The sequence below is a fragment of the Electrona antarctica genome, assembly GCF_951216825.1.
Source record: "Electrona antarctica genome assembly, contig: scaffold_25, whole genome shotgun sequence".
NCBI classification, from domain to species: domain Eukaryota; kingdom Metazoa; phylum Chordata; class Actinopteri; order Myctophiformes; family Myctophidae; genus Electrona; species Electrona antarctica.
In genome coordinates this window covers 2,852,706-2,874,707 of record NW_027637034.1, presented here as the reverse complement: position 1 = coordinate 2,874,707, position 22,002 = coordinate 2,852,706, and the positions used below count along the sequence as shown (strand labels likewise).

The 22,002-nt window shown below is 44.9% G+C and overlaps 2 protein-coding genes across 2 annotated transcripts in view; both read left to right on the top strand.

Moving 5' to 3' along the window:
• Nucleotides 1-22,002, top strand: part of LOC306919402 (uncharacterized protein) — a gene marked incomplete at its 3' end in the record, with an annotated part of 342,672 nt that overhangs the window by 80,274 nt on the left and 240,396 nt on the right. Inside the window, exon 2 of the mRNA XM_079532190.1 lies at nt 21,323-21,439. Within this exon, the coding sequence (XP_079388316.1) occupies nt 21,323-21,439 (117 nt within the window). The remainder of the gene's footprint in view (nt 1-21,322; nt 21,440-22,002) is intronic.
• LOC306919360 (uncharacterized protein) overlaps nt 1-22,002 on the top strand; it is a gene marked incomplete at its 3' end in the record, with an annotated part of 157,127 nt that overhangs the window by 47,043 nt on the left and 88,082 nt on the right. The window lies entirely within an intron of this gene.

Sequence of the window (22,002 nt, the reverse complement as noted above, 5' to 3'; positions counted from 1 at the left end):
ACTCGTCCGACCACCACGCTGGGCCGTCAACAACAACAACAACACCCAGTCAACCTTCTGACTCCCACAGCCCCTCCATCGCCCCCTGGCGGCCGGGTGGTCATCCTACCCCCATTCCCACCTCAATTATACTGTCTGTTAGCCCCTCTGTATTAAACACTGAACTGTCCCCTTCCCGTCCGTCCGTATCCACCTCTATCCTGTCCTCTAGCGACACATACTGCCTGCCCATTAGAACAGACCCCAGCCAGCAGCAAATCCCTGTTCACTCTGGAAACAGATTCCCCCACAGGATCTCATACTGCTCTGGGATCAATACTACAAATCTCACCTTTCCAATTCGTCTCCCCTGTAAAAAAAATAACACATTCATCTCCCAGCCAAGCCAAATTAGCTCTTTGGAACCTCAGGTCACTCAACGACAAACAATTAATCTGTAACGATCTCATCACTTCCAGTAATATTGATATTTTAATGCTCACAGAGACATGGCTAAAAATGACTTCAAACTCCTCAATGAGGCCTCCCCCCTACCTATTCTTATTTGCAGAATTCTAGGCTCTCCAGTCGTGGCGGTGGAGTTGCTGTTATTTTTAATCCTAACTTTATTTGTACCCCTCTCTCTTTTGGTGACTTTAATTCATTTGAATATCTGGCATTCATTATTAAGCAACAGCGTACACTCTTTGTTTTAGTCTACCGTCCCCCCAAACCAAACTGCTCTTTTCTCACCGAATTTTCAGACCTGTTAACACTACTTATGCCAAAATTTGACAGTGTCGTCCTCCTGGGTGACTACAACATCCACGTTTGCTGCCCCACCAACGCAGTAGCTAAGGATTTCATCAGCCTAACAGAATCCTTCGATTTTATGGTCCACCCAACTGGTCCAACACATAAATTAGGACACACCCTCGATCTTGTCCTGTCCTCGGGGGTGAACATTTCAAACATTGAAACTAATGCTATGGGTGGTGTTTCTGACCATTCCTCCATCATTTTCAATATGTTGTCTACTTCCCCACCCTCCAAAGCATCGGCCCCCACCCGCTCCCGCCTCATTAACCCTTTAACCGCCACCAAGTTTTGTAACATTTTTGTCACCACCACAACCACTCCTGCTCTCCATCATTCCCCCAATGACCAACTCAACTATTTTAACACCATTTGCCAGACCACATTGGATATTGTAGCCCCCTTCAAAACCCGGCTAAACTCCACCCACAAATCCTCACCCTGGCTGAACGACCACACTCGTGCCGCCAAGAGAGAACTCAGAACTATAGAGCGCAAATGGAAATCCTCTAAGCTAACCGTATACCTTGAGCTGCTAAAAGACCTCATGAAGGGCTATAACAACGCGGTGAAGGAAGCTAGAGCCAAGTATTTCTCCAATCTCATCTCGGAAAACTACAACAACTCTAGAACCCTATTTAGGACCATTGAGCTTGTCACCGGGGGTCCCCAAACCCGCATTGAGGCATCCCCTGACCGCTGTGAACAATTCTTAAACTTTTGTATTAATAAGATCGACTCAATTAGGTCCCTGCTGGTCACTGCACAACCCTTTTTAACTGCCCCTTTGTGCAGCGGAGCGGATATTCCTTCTGTCACCCCCGCTGCTCCCCTCTGCTCTCTCGGCCAGATATCCCTTGCAAACCTCCACAAAACCATCGTCCATATGAAATCCTCCTCCTGCCCCCTAGATATTGTCCCTACTTCCCTTCTTAAGGAAATCTTTCCCACAGTTGGTCCCCATATACTATCTATCATTAACAGCTCCTTGTCCTCTGGATCTGTTCCCCCCTCTTTCAAAGTTGCACTAGTCTCGCCCCTCCTTAAAAAAACAAACCTTGACCCCTCTGTACTAACCAATTTCAGACCTATATCAAAATTACCATTCCTGTCTAAGGTTCTAGAAAAAGTTGTCTTCACCAAACTCATAGACTATTTAACCGAGAACACCCTCTTTGAAAAGTTCCAATCTGGTTTCCGTGCCCTCCATAGCACGGAGACAACTCTCTTGAAGGTCGTCAACGATCTCCTTCTAGCCACAGACTCTGGGAACTGCTCCGTCCTAGTTCTCCTTGATCTAACAGCAGCTTTTGACACCATCGATCATGCAAAACTTCTCAACCGCCTTGAGAAATATGTGGGCATCTCAGGCACAGCCCTACACTGGTTCTCATCCTATTTAACCGACAGATATTTCTCAGTCTCTATTGGTGAGTCCATCTCATCCAAAGCCCCGCTACACTGTGTCCCTCAGGGCTCTATTCTTGGCCCTATCCTGTTCTCCTTGTACATGCTCCCACTTGGCAACATCATACGGAAACACAACCTCAATTTTCACTGTTACGCCGATGATACCCAGCTTTATCTCCCCATCAATCCTCACGACACCTCCAGCATATCCATACTGCACTCATGCCTAGCCGACATTAAGGCCTGGATGACAATAAACTTCCTCCAACTTAACGAATCAAAAACTGAAGCACTAATATTTGGCCCACCATCTGACAGAGCACGTCTTGAAATTAGCCTCGGCCCCCTACGTCCCAATATCAAACCTGCAGCCAGAAACCTGGGTGTCTTTTTGGACTCTGACCTCTCCCTGGAGAGTCACGTAAAAAAAGTTGTCCAGTCTTCATTTTTTCACCTTAGAAACATAGCAAAAATCAAACCCTTTCTCTCCCGCCCTGACCTCACCAAAGTTATCCACGCTTTAATTTACTCCCGTGTAGACTACTGTAATTCCCTATACTCCTGCCTCTCAAAAAATCCATCAACCGGTTACAACTCATTCAAAATGCTGCAGCTCGCCTCCTAACAGGCTCCAGAAAATTCGATCACATCACCCCTATCCTGGCCACCCTACATTGGCTGCCTGTCTCATACAGAATCAATTTTAAAATACTTTTATTTACCTTCAAAGCTAGATCCGGACTTGCTCCATCTTATATTTCTGACCTACTCGACCCCTACGAGCCAGCTCGCGAGCTAAGATCATCCGGCACAGCCCTTCTATCTATCAAATCAGGCTGCAAAAAAACTGTAGGCGACCGGGCATTCACTATCCGTGCACCGTCTCTCTGGAATGCCCTGCCCCTAGAGATCAGGCTTGCCGAGTCTGTGCCCCGTTTCAAATCACTCCTTAAGACTCATTTCTACAAAGCTGCATTCGACCCCCTACCCTTGTGATTTATTATTATATTTTTTTTTGTATTGATTTCTTCTGTTGTTGTTGTGATTTTGTGCATTATTGACAATATATTTTATTCTATAGTCTGCCTCCTTGCTATGTCTTTATATATGTTTCTCTGTTAAAGCACTTTGTGACTGGTTCTTAAAAGGTGCTATACAAATAAAGCTTTATTATTATTATTATTATTTTGTATATCAGACCAGTCCATGACATCTCCTCCGCCATCCATAGTCTGTGATCCACACTGAGAGTGGAGATCCTTGACCACCAGTTTGAAGTGGGATGAGTTTCGGGTGATGACATGGTTGTCATTTTTAGCTGTCACCATGGAACCTTTGATAGCAATGACCTTGTAAGATCGGGGATTGTAAGCAGGGCACAGTTTTCCCTCCTTCTTTTGACGACACAGGACCATGTCGCCCACTTTCAGAGCCAACGGAACAGCATGATGCATCCTGTCAGCATGGAGTTTCATCCTGTTCTTCGCCACCGCATCCGCTTGACGCAGCTGTGTATCCATGTGAGAGTGGATGGGAAGAGGAGACTCAGGTAATTTGATTCTGAGCGGCCTACCAAACACCACATTGGCAGGAGCCATGCCAGTTGAACAGTGAGGTGTGGCACGGTAGTTGCAGAGGAATGTATACAGAGTCTGTTTCCATTGACGGCCCTCAACATGAGCAGCACGTATGGTCTTTTCAAGGGTGCGCATGAAGCGTTTGGCTTCTGCATTGGCCTGAGGCCACAGTGGTGTTATCTTCCTATGGCGGAAGCCCAAATATCCTGCAAAATCAGCAAATTCAGAACTCTGGAACGGAGGACCATTGTCCGTTTTAACTTGAAACGGAATTCCCAGCGTAGATAATATTTTGTCAAGTTTAGGAATTGTGGCTCTGGCCGATGTGGACTGTAGAATCTCCACTTCTGGATATCTGGAGTATTCATCAATCACCACCAAAAGGTAATCGCCAGACGGGAAAGGACCACAGAAGTCCACACCAACCTTTTCCCAGGGTGATGACGGCAGCTCAGACATGCGGAGAGGTTCTTGTGTGTGAGTGGGCACGACAGCCTGACAGGGGAGACAGCCAGCTATCATCGTTTCTACTTGTCTGTCAATACCAGGGAACCAGACTTTTTCCCTGATCAGCTTCTTGCTTTTGACGACTCCTTGGTGGCCTTCATGAGCAAGTGATATTGCCTTGACTTGTAAAGAATGGGGAACAACAATCCTTGTGCCCCTTAGTATTGTGTCCTCTGTAGCAGTCACAGTCAGTTCATCTTTGATTTTCCTGTATGACAGCAGCGCAGCAACATCAACCCCAGCAGGAAAATCCTGCTTGTCAGACAGTGACCACCATGAGCCTGTTTTGATGAGTCGAATTACTTCACATAAAGTGGGGTCACTCCAAACCGACCGCAGCTTAAATAGGTGAAAAATCAACTGCGACGGAACGGGCTGCGATTATTGTTTCTTAAAAAAAAAAAAACACTGCCTAGCGCGAGGCCTCGCATGCGCGAGGCCCTGTGCGGCCGCACCACTCGCACTACCCTAAAAGCGGCCCTGCATGTGAGATGTGTGACACCTGTGCAGGGTGTCGTGACATGTAGTCTGCTGGATTGTCTTTCCCAGCCTTGTAGCATACTGTGTAGTTATAGGGTTGCAAACGTAGACCCCAGCGTTCTATACGAGCAGGTGGCTTGGATTCGGGGTTGTTGAAAATCCATTCCAATGGTTTGTGATCACTAACTAGGGTAAAGAGCGCTCCATACAGGTAAATGTGAAAATGTTCGCAGCCCCACACAATGGCAAGAGCTTCACGTTCTGTTTGTGAATATTTCTGTTCGATGGGTGACAGTGCCCTACTTGCATAGCTTAGCACCCTGGTCGGTTCATTTGTGCCATGTCTTTGTGCCAAAACAGCTCCAAGGCCCACCAGACTTGCATCAACTACCAGTTCAGTTAGTTTATGAGGGTCAAAATAGGTCATCACAGCATCAGCCGTCAAACTTTGTTTCATCTCACCCAGAGACCTCTGGTGATCTTCTGTCCAGCTCCAACGAGCATTCTTTTTTGTGAGTTCCCTCAGTGGCTGAGTTATGGTGGAAAAATCCTTAATGAAACGGGCACTGTAATTGGCCATGCCAATCAAACTGCGAACTTCACTGGCATTATTTGGGGAAGGAGCGTTGTGTAGTGCCTGAACCTTTTTAGGATCCGGGGAGAATCCACCATCTGAGGATGTGTACCCGAAGAAATCCAAAGTAGTTTGTGCATAGGAGCACTTGGCCTTGTTGAGAGTCAGGTTCTTCTCCTTTAATCGCTCAAATGCGTGATCTCAGAGCGTGATCATGGGCAGTCTTAGTTTTGCCGAACACCAAGATGTTGTCACTTAGGTTGATAACTCCTGGGATGCCATCCAGCGTTTGTTGAATGGCATTTTGGAACACCTCTGCAGCTGAGGAGACTCCAAAACTCAGTCTCTTATAGCGTCGCAGTCCGACATGAGTGGAGCTTTGAGAAGAACTTGGCTCCATTTAGTGACTGTATCACATCATCCACTTTAGGTGTGAGATGTCTTTCTCTTTCGATGGCCCGGCTTGGTAATCTCATGTCAACACAGATACGCACTGCTTCTGGGTCTTTTGGCTTCGGAACAGGAACAATTGGAGAGACCCATGGGGTGGGGCCATCCACCCTTTCAATGATATCAAGGTCTTCTAGGCGTTGTAATTCAGCTTCAATTATCCTCCTCACATGAAACGGTACTGTCCGATGAGGTTGTGCGCCTGGAGGGACATTTGGGTTTATGTGCAATTTGACTCGAAAGTCCTTCAATTTGCCCACTCCATGAAACAGGTCAGCATATTCGGTGAGGAGGCCATCCACTGTAGTCACTTCTGTCTGGTTTGAGGTGATTGTGGGCTGCACTGGCAGTTGTGGGGATGCGTGAAGTGTGTTGGCAACTGTAATTAGTCCCAGTTGAGTGGCAGTGTCATATCCAAGTAAACTACCATTGCTTCCTTGTAGTACATAGAAAGTTGCATTCGTGAAACATAGCTTGGATTCCACTAGTGAGTTGCATTTTCCTATAGCAGGTAGTGGTGTGTGTGTGAATCATAAGGAAAAATGGGAACTGTGGATTTTGTGAGTGGGGGCTTACACTTACATTTATGGTATGTAGTTTCATCAATTATGTTTACAGATGCCCCTGTATCAAGCATGACCTGAATGTTGCAGTGCCTTACCTTTATGTTTGCATGTGGGAGATTAGCTTTTGGGCGGGACACAGTGTAAAGATACTCCTCAGAAGACACAGTGTCTTGTGTGCCTGTTGCTTGGGACGTAATACCACCATCTCCACTGGTGTGAACATAGTGCACTTCATGTCGACCTCTGGTGCCTCCCTGTGGCTGTTTAAAGCGACAACATTTTGCAAAATGTCCTTGCTTTCCACATGCATTACAAATTTTCCCTCATGCTGGGCACAGCATACCATCCCGATGGGGAAAATTACCAGAGCAATTGTAGCATATTTTCTTTACAGCTCCCCTTTCCATTTCTACAGCCATAACATCTTCCCTTGTATGTTGGATTGCACTGTGTTGTTGTTCCATTCCAGATGCTTGAATCTCAGCAAGCGCCATGGTTCTTCCTAATAACAGTAGCTCAGACAGGGTCATCTCTGGTTTTTGTAGTGCCTGGCGTCGTAGTTTGTTGCATGTGCATGTTTGAATAATCATAGTTTTGTTTTATTGTCTTTATTTTTGGCAAAAATTAATGTTATGTTCTGTAGTGGTACAAGGTTGGTTATGCAGTGATACCTTTGCAACAGAATCAACAAAGTCACACTGGGTCTTTTCCTACAGGCATAGTGGCAAAAAAGCCGAAAAGTAAAGCACATTTCTGTAAAGGTTGCTGCTATCTATTATGCATGTCCTGCTGTCATTTACATGTGGAATAAACAACACCATTCATGTCCTTTTCCATGTGTGTGAATGAGGCTCTCTTGTTATTCGACCAAGGTCTTTCAAGTTCCCATAGAAACTTAATTTGTACATGATTGACTCCAAATTCCTCCTGGACCACTAGATATTTTCTAGTGGGACATTAGTGAGTTAACTTACAATTATCAATCAACAAATCAACATTAAATTCATCCCCATCCTATGAATCTACAGTCAGCACATATACTTGTAATGTGTGTATAGTTTAGCATTCTTAATAAACAATAGCTTATACAAAAATACCATAATGTATCATATCATGCTACACTGTTATGTGGATCTGCTGATGTTTCTGATGTTTTTTAAGGTTAGACATTATAGAGAAGCGTTGTCCACGTTGATCACACCCCTAGTTTTTCTCTCTAGTGTGAATTCTCTGGTGTGTTTTAAGGCTGGATATTTGAGAGAAGTGTTGTCCACACTGATCACATCCATAGGGTTTCTCTCCAGTGTGTATTCTCTGGTGTCTTTTAAGGTTGCTCTTTTGGGAGAAGTGCTGCCCACACTGATCACATCCATATGGTTTCTCTCCAGTGTGAATTCTCTGGTGTGTTTTAAGGCTGGATATTTGAAAGAAGTGTTGTCCACACTGATCACATCCATAGGGTTTCTCTCCTGTGTGTATTCTCTGGTGTCTTTTAAGGTTGCTCTTTTGGGAGAAGTGCTGCCCACACTGATCACATCCATATGGTTTCTCTCCAGTGTGAATTTTCTGGTGTGATTTAAGGCTGGATATTAGAGAGAAGTGTTGTCCACAGTGATCACATCCATAGGGTTTCTCTCCAGTGTGAATTTTCTGGTGTGATTTAAGGCTTGCCATTTGAGAGAAGTGTTGTCCACACTGATCACATCCATAGGGTTTCTCTCCAGTGTGTATTCTCTGGTGACTTTTAAGGCTGGACATTCGAGAGAAGTGTTGTCCACACTGATCACATCCATAGGGTTTCTCTCCTGTGTGAATTCTCTGGTGTCTTTTGAGGTCAGACATACAATGGTAGCGTTGTCCACACTGGTCACAGCCATGTTTTTTTGGTTTAGCCAAGCTTCTATGTTCACTTACTGTTGGTAAGACATGAAGGCCAGACTGATGATGCAACACTGGATTGGAAAGGTAAAACAAAATGCAATTTGTTAATAATAATAATAGTAATAATGTAAATAATACACAATTTTGCAGTGCATTTCTTAAAATGCACAGCAAAAGTGTAATAATAATAATAAATATAGCTGCAAGCAGCGATAAAGCGGGACCAAGATAGAAGAAGAACAATGCGCAATAAGAACAACATGCACAAATGAGACTGACGAGCTGAGTTGTCGGTAGTACTAGGCATGCCGCGGTTTACCGAATTTCGGTAATACCGCGACAGGAACAGCCACGGTGTTGATACCGTGAGATTTCCGAGTTTACGGTATTTTAATACAGCGTTGGTGGGCGGCGCATGCTGCGCATGCAGTGCAACTCCACTCCCAGACTAAGGCAAAACGTTTATTTTCACCACACAGCTGCAGTAGATTGAAAAGGTGCTTCCTACCTTTGAGTTAGTGTTGCTGAAAGACACCCAGATCCAATTGTATATTCCATATTTCCACATGTACTAAACTAAAAGTGTGAACTGTCAAGTGTCAACAACACAGAGGCACGCAGTTGCGAGCATGCGCAGATTGCATTACAGCGTGCAGGGTACAAAACGGCCATTAGGGGGAGCCATAGTACAGTGAAATACAGTGGTGAATAGCTATTGATTCAATGATTGAATACTTTATTGGCAGAAATGTAATCAGTATAGGGTACAGTCAATGTCCAAAGGGATCACTGAAAAAAGTCCTTGCAGTCTTGTTTCCATTCGGTCCTGGGTAATCAATTCATAATCATGACAAGTCACATGACAAATAACAAAATTCAAATGATCATAAAAAGGGAAAAATAAATAAATAAGATATGTAGGCCTACAGGTTGGGGAACAAAGAAGGGCTTATAAGGAGGTGGGGGTAGTCACTAGACATAGGTGGGGGGGGGGGGGGGGGGGGGGCAATCTTTTTTTATTATTATTTTTTTAATATAAATACCGTGGAATACCGAGGTATAGGTTTTCAATACCGGCACCGTACCGTACTGTAAAATCTCATACCGTGGCATGCCTAGTCGGTACCGGGATTTGAACTCACAACCTTGTGGACCGAAGGCGGGAGCTCTACTGACTGAGCTAAAGCTGGGGAACACTATACTGTAAGAGGGGGGAAGAAGAAAAATGGAGGTGGAAGAAGGGGGGAGAAATAAAAGAGAAGAAAGAAGAGAAAAGGAGAGAAAACTTGAGAAAATGGAAGGGAATGGATGCAATTCTAACTCAGCTTCATGTACAATCCTGCTGCAAGCGATAATGTATCCGAATATTTTCAAAAAGCACTGAAATGTTAAAACTAGCGTTTCTAGGAAGGGGAAGTACGGATCCCAGTGTCACCAGTTCAAGCCCCGCTTTAAGCAAACTGTATGAGTAGACTTTACAGCAAACGTTCAGTGTCCCCGGTTCAAGCCCCGCTTTAAACAAAACTGTATTGAGTAGACTTATGACAGCAGTGAATGGCAAACGTTTAGCATTGGATTCAGAGTGATTTCACGTAACTGCTACAGTCAACCAAATTATTTTTCTCTGCAGGGAGTCAAGTATGCGTTTACTGAACGTCATCATTCATCAGCATGCTCACATATAGTTATATATCTGCTGTCTTTGCATAAACACCTTGGTTCCTGCTTTAATGAACTGACAAGCCCTTCCAGCACATAATGTTTGATAATTTCTTCAGTTTTGTTAAGTCCCATTTTGTAAAACCCAAGTTTAAAGCATGCATTACTTGTTGGAATTTTAAACTAGTATTCCGATTTGCAATTCTAGTAGGAAGCAACCCCAATATAGCCTGGCTCCAGCCCTGAACAAAAAAAAAGTCCTGGCAATGAAGTGCAACAGAATGAGAAGTGTCAGGCTAACCATTACATAACTAAGCCCTGGAACAAAATTAAACACAACGATGTATTAACATTCTTTTAAACAATTTTATTTTCAGGTTTAACAAGTAAATGTGCATTGTTGTACAAAAATGCAAAGTGTGCAAAGTACTGTGCAATATAAAATATCCAACAAACATGTTCATATAAGGCAAACTCCCATGTGCAGGCCTTATAAACTACAGCAGCAACATAACACTTAAAATAGATAACAGTAAAATGGCAAAAATATTCGCATCTTTAACATGCAAGTCACACAACATGCAAGGTCATCAAACTACTGACAATATCCAAGAGGGATTAGATTTGCATCTTCAATATGCAAGCTCACAAAACAAACATGCAAAGTCATCAAAATACTGACAACACATTAAACACAGGGAAGAGTATATACAGTCATATAAGGCAAACCCATTATGTACAGTCCTTATATAAACTCAAGCAGCAACATTTGCCAGCAACAGTTGCCTTGCTATTATAGCAAGTAGCAGCATCAATGCAAAACACAATGCAAAACTGGGAAGACATCCCAGGATCTCTACATTTTAGATTTCTTTATTTGCTCTAGCCAGTCATTTAAAGGCAGAGTCTCAGTATTGGGACAATAAATTGTGCCTCTGTGCTGACTGTGCCCAGTTGCTGCAGTTCTATACTGCCCACATTTTCTACAAGAATTCGCCACAACCGTCCTCTTGTTAGAGCGTATCTTTGCGGGGCGACTACTAGCAGGTGGCGGGAGATATGCAGACTGCACCTGAGGAACACCAAACACAGTAGGGATTGGAGGGTGTATGGGGATGCCAGGGAGTGCAGTGGTGGGAAATTGAGTGAAAATGGGTGGAGGATATGTTTGGGGGAAAATAATGACAGTACTGGGTTTGGGGAAAATCATTTTTGGCTGTATTCGGGGGGGTATAGCAGGGAGGGGGGGCGCACTGGGGGTATAGCAGGGAGGGGGGCTATAGCTCGCCTTTTGTGTGCCTGCACAGGCTGAGGGACATGTGACTGAGGCACAACAGCAGGGCGAACACCAGCTGAGGGAAGCAGAGGGTCAGTAGCTGGGCGAAGGGGAACAGCAGCAGTGGGCCAAACAGGGAGGGGGGCTATAGCTCGCCTTTTGTGTGCCTGCACAGGCTGAGGGACATGTGGTTGAGGCACAGCAGCAGGGCGAACACCAGCTGAGGGAAGCAGAGGGTCAGTAGCTGGGCGAAGGGGAACAGCAGCAGCGGGCCGAAACATTGGCTGGGCTAAGCGGCTCAGAAGACAGAGGCATACGAGGAAGAAGATCGATTCCCTGCAGGAGCAGGCTGACATCCTGCCGCTTCACCCGCTGGTTGTACCATGCTTTGAGGGTGGCTAGATTGACATCTATAAGCTGCAACTCTGTGTCCTGCATAATTGCTCCATTATTATGGATCAATGCTTTAATGTTTCTAAAGCTGTCAATAATAAGAGTCCACCTAGTCACCGAGCCATCTCCACGTTTCTTTGGACTCTTGTGAATGCGACAGAGTCTAATGAATATGGCCTCCATTAGACGGCAGCAGTCTGGAAACTGTGCAAAGGAACCAGGTGATGCCAGCACACTACGCTTAAGGCTGTCTACTCCAGGTGTGAACTCTATTTTTTTTTTGTAGATTTGAACTTGCCAACAGAAAGTCTGTCCTGGTGTCTGGCAGCGAAGACCACCCGCTGGCGATCATAAGGCAGAAGGTTCTGCCACAAACCCTTAATGGCAGAGACTTGTTGTTGACTCAATGTCAAAGCGGTTCGAGTGTGCAACTCCACCAGATACTGTGCTAGGCTGTCCACACGGTCCATTCCTGGAATGTTACGCTCATCCACAGCCTGGAAATACAAACATCATATTAGAAATTAAACATTTACACTGTGACTGACACACACACACACACACACACACACACACACACACACACACACACACACACACACACACACACGTATTTAAAGTAGTTACTTACCAACTGTTCCTCCGGTACCTCTGAGGTAGCAGGCTGAATGGGCTGGCAGGAGACAGCAGGATGGGTAGAGGTGGCAGAAGGGTGGCATGAGGCCACAGCCTGGGAATACAAACATCAGAAATTAAACATTTACACTAGTGGATTAAGACAGACATTCAAACATAATTTAGCCATTTTTGCCCTTACCAGTTGTGTAGCTGTGTGAATGGAGCTGGCAGGAGGCTGGTAGGAGGCATCAGGGACAGAGCTGGCAGGAGGCTGGTAGGAGGCAGCAGGGACAGAGCTGGCAGGAGGCTGGTAGGAGGCATCAGGGACAGAGCTGGCAGGAGGCTGGTAGGAGGCAGCAGGGACAGAGCTAGCAGGAGGCTGGTAGGAGGCAGCAGGGACAGAGCTGGCAGGAGGCTGGTAGGAGGCATCAGGGACAGAGCTGGCAGGAGGCTGGTAGGAGGCAGCAGGGACAGAGCTGGCAGGAGGCTGGTAGGAGGCAGCAGGGACAGAGCTGGCAGGAGGCTGGTAGGAGGCATCAGGGACAGAGCTGGCAGGAGGCTGGTAGGAGGCAGCAGGGACAGAGCTGGCAGGAGGCTGGTAGGAGGCAGCAGGGACAGAGCTGGCAGGAGGCTGGTAGGAGGCAGCAGGGACAGAGCTGGCAGGAGGCTGGTAGGAGGCAGCAGGGACAGAGCTGGCAGGAGGCTGGTAGGAGGCAGCATGGACATTATTTAAACATTTACACTAGTGGTATAAGCAAGACAGACATTCAAACATTTGATTTTATGCCAGTCTAGCTCTTACCAGCTGTGTAGCAGCAATCGGAGTTCCCAGAAGTCCTTTCCAGCTCTTGCATACAAACGGGAGGGGCGAGAGTGTAGCAATGGAGCTGGCAGGAGGCTGGTAGGAGGCATCAGGGACAGAGCTGGCAGGGGGCAGGATGGGTGAGGTGATCACAGCAAGGGGGAAAACAAAACATTAGAAATGCAACATTTATTTGGTATAAACAAGACATTGAAGCATTTGATTTTATGCAGTACTAGCTCTTACCAGCTGTGTAACAGCAGTATGAATGGCATCTGGGACAGCGGTGGAGCTGGCAGGAGGCTGGCAGAGCCAGACAGGATGAGTGAGGTGGTCAAGGCAAGGGAAAAAACAAACAAGCATTAGAAATACAACATTTACACTTGTGGTATAAGCAAGACATTCAATGTTATGCAGTTCTAGGTCTTACCAGCTGTGTGGCAGTATGAATGGCGCTGGCATCTGGGACAGCGGTGGAGCCGGCAGGAGGCTGGCAGAGCAAGACAGGATGAGTGAGGTGGTCACAGAAAGAAACACCCACACACATTATAAATACATTTATTTACACTTGTGGTATAAGAAAGACATTCAAACATTTGATTTTATGCAGTTCTAGCTCTTACCAGCTGAATGGAGGTGGCAGGAGGCTGGTGTGGGTCCAACAGAATAAGTGGCCATAACAGTGTAACAGTGGTAGGATCTGGGGCCTGGTCTACAAAGCCTTCGTCCTGTTCCTCCTCATGTTCTTCCAAGAGTTGATGGGTCTCTTCCGAGTCCACATCAACATCTTTAGTCGTCTGCCCTTCTGTCTGATTGAACACCAATCATCTCTCCTGGGAAATGAGAGAAATCATATAAGCATACACTTGGATAAACTAATTAAGTTTTTCATAATTACTGCATTAACGTACCAGTGTACTGAGGCGGGGGGTGGAAAGAGGGGACATATTTCCGCCCCAGAACCTTCAAGCTGTTGGTGTTCACATTGTTAACCAAGTCTCCAGAGTAGCTGAGGAGGACAGGTGGCTTGACAGACAGTGCTGCAGCACCCCGGTCCTGGTTCCACCGATTCAGCCCTTCTAACAAAAAGAGCTGGTAGTTCAGGCTGTTGACCTGTGTACCTAAAGTGGGCATAAGGAATCAAGACCGTTTATCACTAACAAGTAAGACGCGCAAACGCGGGAAGCGAACGCAGCTCGTAAATTGCAAAAACAACAATTAGAATAAATTACGTAATTTTTTAAGGTTTTTTTTAAGTTCTCTTTTTTTTGTGTTTTTTAAGTTTTTTTTAAGTTAAGATTTTTTTTAAGTTAAGTTTTTTTTAAGTTTTTCCTTTTAAAGTTTTTCCTTTAAGTTTTTTTTTTAAGTTAAGTTTTTTTTTAAGTTAAGTTTTTTTAGTTTTTCCTTTAAGTTTTTCCTTTAAGTTTTTTTTTTAAGTTAAGTGTTTTTTTACAAGTTTTTTTTTAAGTTAAGTTTTTTTTTAAGTTAAGTTTCTTTTAAGTTTTTCCTTTTAAAGTTTTTCCTTTTTAAGTTTTTTTTTTAAGTTAATTTTTTTTTGTTTTTCCTTTTAAAGTTTTTCCTTTTTAAGTTTTTTTTTTAAGTTAAGTGTTTTTTTACAAGTTTTTTTTTAAGTTAAGTTTTTTTTTAAGTTAAGTTTTTTTAAGTTAAGTTTTGTGTGTGTGTGTGTGTGTGTGTGTGTGTGCGTGCGTGCGTGTGTGTGCGTGCATGTGTGTGTGTGTGTTTTTGTGTGTGATACAGCTGCGCCCTCTGGTGGTGTTACAGCGTGACACACACAGACACACAGACATGATCTGCTGGGTCTCATAGTAAATGCTCACTGCGTTCGCAATCACTGCGTTCGCAATAACAATATTTGATAACATATGAAAAAGTACTAAATAGAAACATATTGCGCATACATGTCCCAGCCATTCTCACCTGGAATAAACCTGTTGAGGTGGAGATGGAATGACTCTAGGGAGGAGGAGCCCCTGGCACACCTGTACCTGGTGAGAACCACTCCCAGCTTGGTGGTGGTGCCAGTCTCTGTGTAGAGGGGTACATCGTCTAGATCTTGAATGCACTTTATGTGCCTCTGCTGTGTGTTCCAAATGTGCTGCATCTTCTCGCTATCTAGGAGGGGAACGCCAAGGAGGTCTTTCCCCTTATCCCCCATCAACTCATCCAGCAGTCTGGAAATAAGGCGAGTGGTGACGTCCACCCCTCTGGTCTTCCTTTTGCAGTACTGTGCCAGCTCATCTTTGGAGATGTTGGCATCCACCATCGCATCTGTAATGCCGGGCATACCCTCTTGCTTTAGCTGCTCCCTTTTGTAGCGACGCAATAAGGCAACATCTCCCATATCACACTCAAAAACACACGCAGAGAGCCGTGCCATGAATGTGGGAAACAGGGGATGTGAGTCGGTGGTCGTGCCAAGTGCCAGCCGTCTCATGAAGTGGTAGATGTCCAGACGAATCTTGAGGTTTGGCCAGCCACCGAACCGCTTCTGGAGCTGGGTCCGTTTCTCCCCCTTCTCTGAACAGCACCCACAGTCCACGTACAGCAGCTTTGGTGGGGTCATGCTTGCCTGACTGTACCGATCTACGATGCCAGCGACCATGATGTCCAGTTGTGCCCCTTCCCCATCTGTAAGTACACTATTGATGATCTGTCCAAGCTCATTGCTGACTGTTGTCTGCCACAGTGCCGTCCCTTTAGCTACACCTGCCAGCTTCTTGGTAATCTGCAATTACACAAAGAGATGTGATATTTGACACAGATTGTGGTACAAGAGTTTTGCCAATTATAAGCAAATGCAATAATTATTCACCTTCTTAGTAGAATCCATTTTCAAAATAGACCCAAAGACAGAGGTGATGCAGGACTTCACATACTCCAGCCGGGTCAAGATGGCCTTTCCCCACACAGTCAGTAACCACTTATTGGTTGGAACTTCCATAGGCTCAGGGGGGTCCTGACAGACTACAGGAAACAGACTGGGACGGTTGACAAAGTCCGCACACTCTCCAAGGTACCTCGACAGGCGGTGGAGCCACTGCTCACTGTGGCCCTCTTTCAGCTGCTTGGCAAGCCGTGTGGAGCTGTTCCCCAATGTCCTTTCCCGCATCAGACGGATGTCACACGCGTACCTAGATGGAGAAACAGTTAAAGCATAAGCAGTAGGCTGTGGAAAACAGACATTTTTTTAATTGTAGTCTCTGAATGTTACATGAACACCATCTTAGTTTGTAGATGGACCTTTACACAAGACCATAGTTGTTAAGTAGTTTAGGTCTGATGTGTAGGGATAACTCACCTCTGCGTCAGAATGATGCGGAACTCTGACTGCCAAGGAAGATCCAGCTGGCTTACAATGGCGTTGCTGGAGGAGATGACGGATGCCTTGCATTTAGGGTTGCTGCACCTGGACCACATTGGAAACTCTTAGTGTTATCCTGGATTTAAGTTACATTGTGATGTTATCTTTAGCCCATGTTTCTATGTCAGTCGTTCTCAAACATTCTCATGTCAAGGAACCCCAAAAATATGCAAAAATAGCAGATCTACAAGCTCGTAGCGCGGCACTCTGTGCTGTGAGCTTGTAGATCTGCTATTTTTCAATAGCTAAAGTATAACATAATGATTAAAACACCAAAAGAGGTTCCCGTCCTGTATGAGTTAAAGGATTACCTGAGAATCTCAGTTATCATGAGATAATAGCGGTCAACATCTAGCACCTGACGCGCCCTCGGGTGTATACCGCCTCCTGTGAGGTAGAACCTGCACTTGGGACACTTAAAGTCCTTCTTGTACCCATGGTGGTAGGGCATCCACACCATAAGCCGGTGGCAGAAAAAGCGCTCTGGATTGGGGACTTGGCTATATGTCAGACTTGGGGAAGGTGGCTCATACCACATCTGCTTCAGGTCATCACGCATTTTCCCGTTCTTCCACAGTATTGAAGAGATCCATTGCTGGTCTTGCGGGGGAATGGACCGAAACTACCTGGCAGTGGGCCCCGGTGCAAAAATGTTGTGTGGGCCCCCTAAAATATAATAATAATACTGATAATGTGCTGCGGGGGGGGGGGGGGGGGGGGGGGGGTCTCCCCAGTGCCTCCATAGTGCCTCCCCAGTGTCCCCACAGTGCCTCCCCAGTGCCTCCATAGTGCCTCCCCAGTGCCTCCATAGTGCCTCCCCAGTGTCCCCACAGTGCCTCCCCAGTGTCCACACAGTGCCTCCCCAGTGTCCCCACAGTGCCTCCCCAGTGTCCCCACAGTGCCTCCCCAGTGTCCCCCCAGTGCCTCCACAGTACCTCCCCAGTGTCCCCCCCAGTGCCTCCCCAATTTTTGGGACAGAGTAAAAAAATGATTTTAACAGAAAGATAACATCATAAATCACTCAAAGTGAGTGACAACTCAACACTTGTCAGTCACTTGGCATAGTAGCACACACTACACAGCATGCAAGGCAGTGATGCATGCATGCAAACAACATGTTTCTACAGCTGAGATTTAGTGTCTCCATCTCTCTCTGGAAGTGGTTGCACATTACCTTACCGCTTAGTATTATATATTATTAATTAGCTGGTAGCGCTTCATTGTACCAAATGCGTCTTTGAACTATACCTAAGCGATCTGATAGTAAAATATTCAATCAATTTGCATGTTTCACTTTCAATCATTCTGTATCTCTGTATCTGTGTATCTGTAGGACTGCAGGGCTGCAGCCTGCAGGCTATCAGAAATGACTTTGGACATATGGAAAAAACTTTAGTTAAACTTGCAGAGTGACAGATTACTTTACCTGGGTTACATCTTCTGATAGTGCTGACATGACATAATAATCCCATCTAGTGTTTCATTAGCGCGACGGAACGTGACAGAATAGGCTACAGCTGAGCTATGTTGTGCTGCTGACAGGCAGCGCATGAACACAAACACACACGTTGAAACAAGGTGGTAAAAATACCAAGAAGGAGTGGACAGTGATGTCACTGTTATGCAACACGGAAGTAGTATGGACTTGAAGCTGTTTATAAACCAGCAGTCAGTGACATCACTGATGAATCCTTGGTGTTACTCTTCCTGCGACCGATAGCCCCTGAAACCAGGCTTTCACCGACTCTTTTTTTTCTCTTTTTCTTCCCCTTCATGGGCCCCTTGGGGGCGCTGGACCCCGGTGCATCGCACCGGTTGCACCGTCGATATTTACGCCACTGGCATTTGAAGACAGTTGCAAAACGCAAACCTTACATAATCTATCATTATCATTTAGTGACAGTTACACACCTCCACCACCAGGGGGCGAAATACATTAAGGCAACAGTATGTGGATTGTTTATTGCTCATGCGTGAAACACTTTGACCCGGAAGCAGGGTTGTGCGTAGCAGTGGTTAGCGCTGCAGCATGGTAGCAGCATGGTGGTTGTTAGCCTTTAGCTCTGTGGTTGTTTTTCACCGTGGTGTGAAATAAAGGGAGTGCTACTAAAAAACACGTCTCATAATGGACGTCAAAACGTGTCAAATGGAGTCTGTACGGCTGAAGATAAATGAACACATGACGTCGGTGGGAGAGGACATATTGTGTGTTTTGGACAAACAGCAGCAGAGTGGTGGTGCTGATGTTTGTTGTGTGAAGCTTGATGTCAGAGTGTTTGTGTTGGAGCGCCTCAGTTTGGCTGCTCAGGTCATGGTCAACCTCTTCCAGAGAGAGATGGAGAGACTAGAAACTCTGCTGGAGAAACAAAACAAAGTGCTGGACATTGATGTTGATATGGACATCGATCTACACACTGCAGGTATGTGTGTTACACGCACGACACACACACACACACACACACACACACACACACACACACACACACACACACCACCACCAAACTACATACTGCAGGTTAGTAAACTCTGAACAACACCACCTTAGCTACAGGTAGCATTAAGCTAGCTGAACTGAACTACATTTCCCAGTAGCTTATTGTCCTCACCAATTACAGCTGTGTGTGTGTGTGTGTGTGTGTGTGTGTGTGTGTGTGTGTGTGTGTGTGTGTGTGTGTGTGTGTGTGTGTGTGTGTGTGTGTGTGTGTGTGTGTGTGTGTGTGTGTGTGTGTGTCTGATTGGCCTAATATTGCATATCATTTTGTTATTAAACCCCTCTGGCATCTCACTTTTCTTTCCTTTTTTTTTAAATAAATGTGGTCATAAGTGGTATGGCCGACTTGGTACTGTAGCTTAGGAGATATTGCTAATGTTATTTTAAAGGCTTAAAACGTCTTAAAAATGCATCTATCAGGAAAAGAGACATTGAGAGAGCTTTACAACAGAAAGCCAACTATTAGGGGACTAACTATATTAGGGCATTTGAACATTGATGCCTGTCAGTCACATTGTCACAATGTGGGACAGGGTCTCATTTCGTGGGACGCTTGAAAAGTCTTGTAAATGCGGGACTGTCCCACGCAAAGGGATAGCCGCAATTTGCAACTCTATATTTTTTTATATTTGGATGAATCTAGAGTTGCAATACCCTCCATTGACTCCCCACTCATCCAATTTGGTTTGTGATCTGCTTGTCTTAAACAACGTTAAACTCACCAACATTGCAGCTGTAGTCCAAGCTTGAATTATCCTCTTTCAATCTGCCGAGCTTGTTTTTCATAAAAATCCCCCGTAGACATGTTATGAGCTACTTTCTGTCAAGAAATTCTGTGCAGGTGATTATTTTTCTAAGTGCTGGAGTTTGGAAGCACTCGTCATAAGTCACTGAACGGCCCAGCCGCCCAGCGTACCACCTGTTTCGAATTTGCACATAATGCAGGAGGCAGCAGCGCGATCCATTAACACAAACGAGTGCTTCCAAACTGCAACCCTTAGAAAAAGAATCACCTACAGAGGATGTCTTGACAGAATGTAGCTCATAACATGTCTACGGGGGATTTTTATGAAAAATAAGCTCGGCAGATTGAAAGAGGATAATTCAAGCTTGGACTACAGCTGCAATGTTTGAGTTTAACGTTGTTTAAGACAAGCAGATCACAAACCAAATTGGATGAGTGGGGAGTCAATGGAGGGTATTGCAACTCTAGATTCATCCCATTGTAAACAAATCTAGAGTTGCAAATTGCGGCTAGCAAAGGGAGACATCTGGTCTCCGTTCTGTCTTCACCGTTTCCATGTGAATCCTGAGATCTACATGATTCTCACTGTTCTATTATATCAGCTGGGTTTACTTTTTTATCATTGCTGCCGGGCAGAGAAACCTTGTATCTCCATAATTCAGAAGGAGCAAGTGCATTCTCCGGCACCGGCGATCAGACGCACCTGCCCTGGAAGGTGGGGGGATTATAGCCTGGTTAATAAACCAGACCGAATCAGCCGTTGGCAAAAAAAAGTTGCCTACCAGCGGATTTCAGTCTGGCGAGGCTCAGTAGCACGCCTCTTTCCTACAATCGAGAACAGGTCGGACCAATCGGGACACGGTATGCAATATGGGCGGGCTTTGGTACAGTGACGTTCAATGCTTGAGACTTTTGACTGACAGTAGCTCTGACCAATTGCGTCAAAGAGAAAATGTTCCCCGGGAAATGAAATCCAAGTGGAGCCAGCCCAGACTGATATACCGCGACAGTGTTGTGTGATATTAGTCTGGCTTATTAGCCAGGCTAGGGGGATTAGTGGAGTTCTGCGGCAGTGTTGGTTCGTTTCGCGGCCGACGCCGCAACTGCCGACAACAGTCGCGGCTCCCGATATGCGTAAAAAATTTGGGTTGTCAGCGTCGCTGGTTGAAACTCACCCGTGGTTCCCAAAACAGCTGTGTCTTCCCTGTGAGGTTAGGGTCTGGGGTGTGTCAGACTGCTGCCGCCGGTGCCAGAAAATGCACTCACTCTCTCTCACATAATTTAACCTTTGATGTTTTTTTGTAAATTAATGTCCTAATCATCATACTACAAGCTTTTCATTTTCTGAAAAGTAACAGTTTTGGACATAAGAGGTTTCCACCTCACAGCAACAATATTATACCTACTTGTGTTATCTATTTCAGGATCATTAATCTGTTAATAAACTGATTGGCTGTTTCAAATATGCAATGAAAAAATACTGCTAGCTAGATGTTCTTTCATTTTGTTCTTTGATTTTTCATTTTAAAAAAACCAACCAAAAAACATTCTGATTCATAATTTAAAATAATTGAGTCTGGTTCAGTTTTATACAGGAGCTGTTTATAAAGTTTAATATCATAAATATATTAGTCCTTATTCATGACACATGATCAGCGGCAGCCTTTTTATGAAAGTTATTAATATTCAATTATTTATTGTATTCCTTTATTCCAGACCAGTGTGTGGAGTCCAGTCTACAGGTGAAGATCAGTTCTCCAGCCACGACTGTTTATATTAAACAGGAACCTGAAGACCACCTTAAACAGGAACCTGAAGACCACCTGGATCTCAGTAAGTTTAAATCACTCTGTCCTTATTTGTTTTATTGGTGAAAGTGGGTCGGTACTGAGAGTGTAAAGATGAACCGATATGAATCGGTTATCGATCTTAGCATTAACAATGTGAATGCGTTGATGCATTAACCCCTGCTTTGATCAAAATGTATATGAATGGGACGCCGGTTCGGCAGTAAAAGTATTAATGGGTTCACATAAGCTTTGCTGTTAATTCTACTTCAGTACCAGTAATACGCCTGAGGGCGAGAAGTGACCTCAGGTAGGCTTGGGCGATATTGATTTTTTGATATCGGTATTGATAACGTGAATAATACCGCGATAATCAGTATTACCGGTATTATTATTTGATTTGATTTTTTTTTAAATGCTGTATTTGGTACGGCCACTAGATGGCGACGGACACGCACTGCAGAGTCACTGCACATTAAGCTATTATTCTGATGAAACGAAAGTGAAACAACTTTAACCAAGTTATAACGTATATTTTATGTTTAGTCCATTATATACTGGAGTGGTTGGCATATTCAATCGAAGGAGTGCAGTACAGTCTCTGGAAAT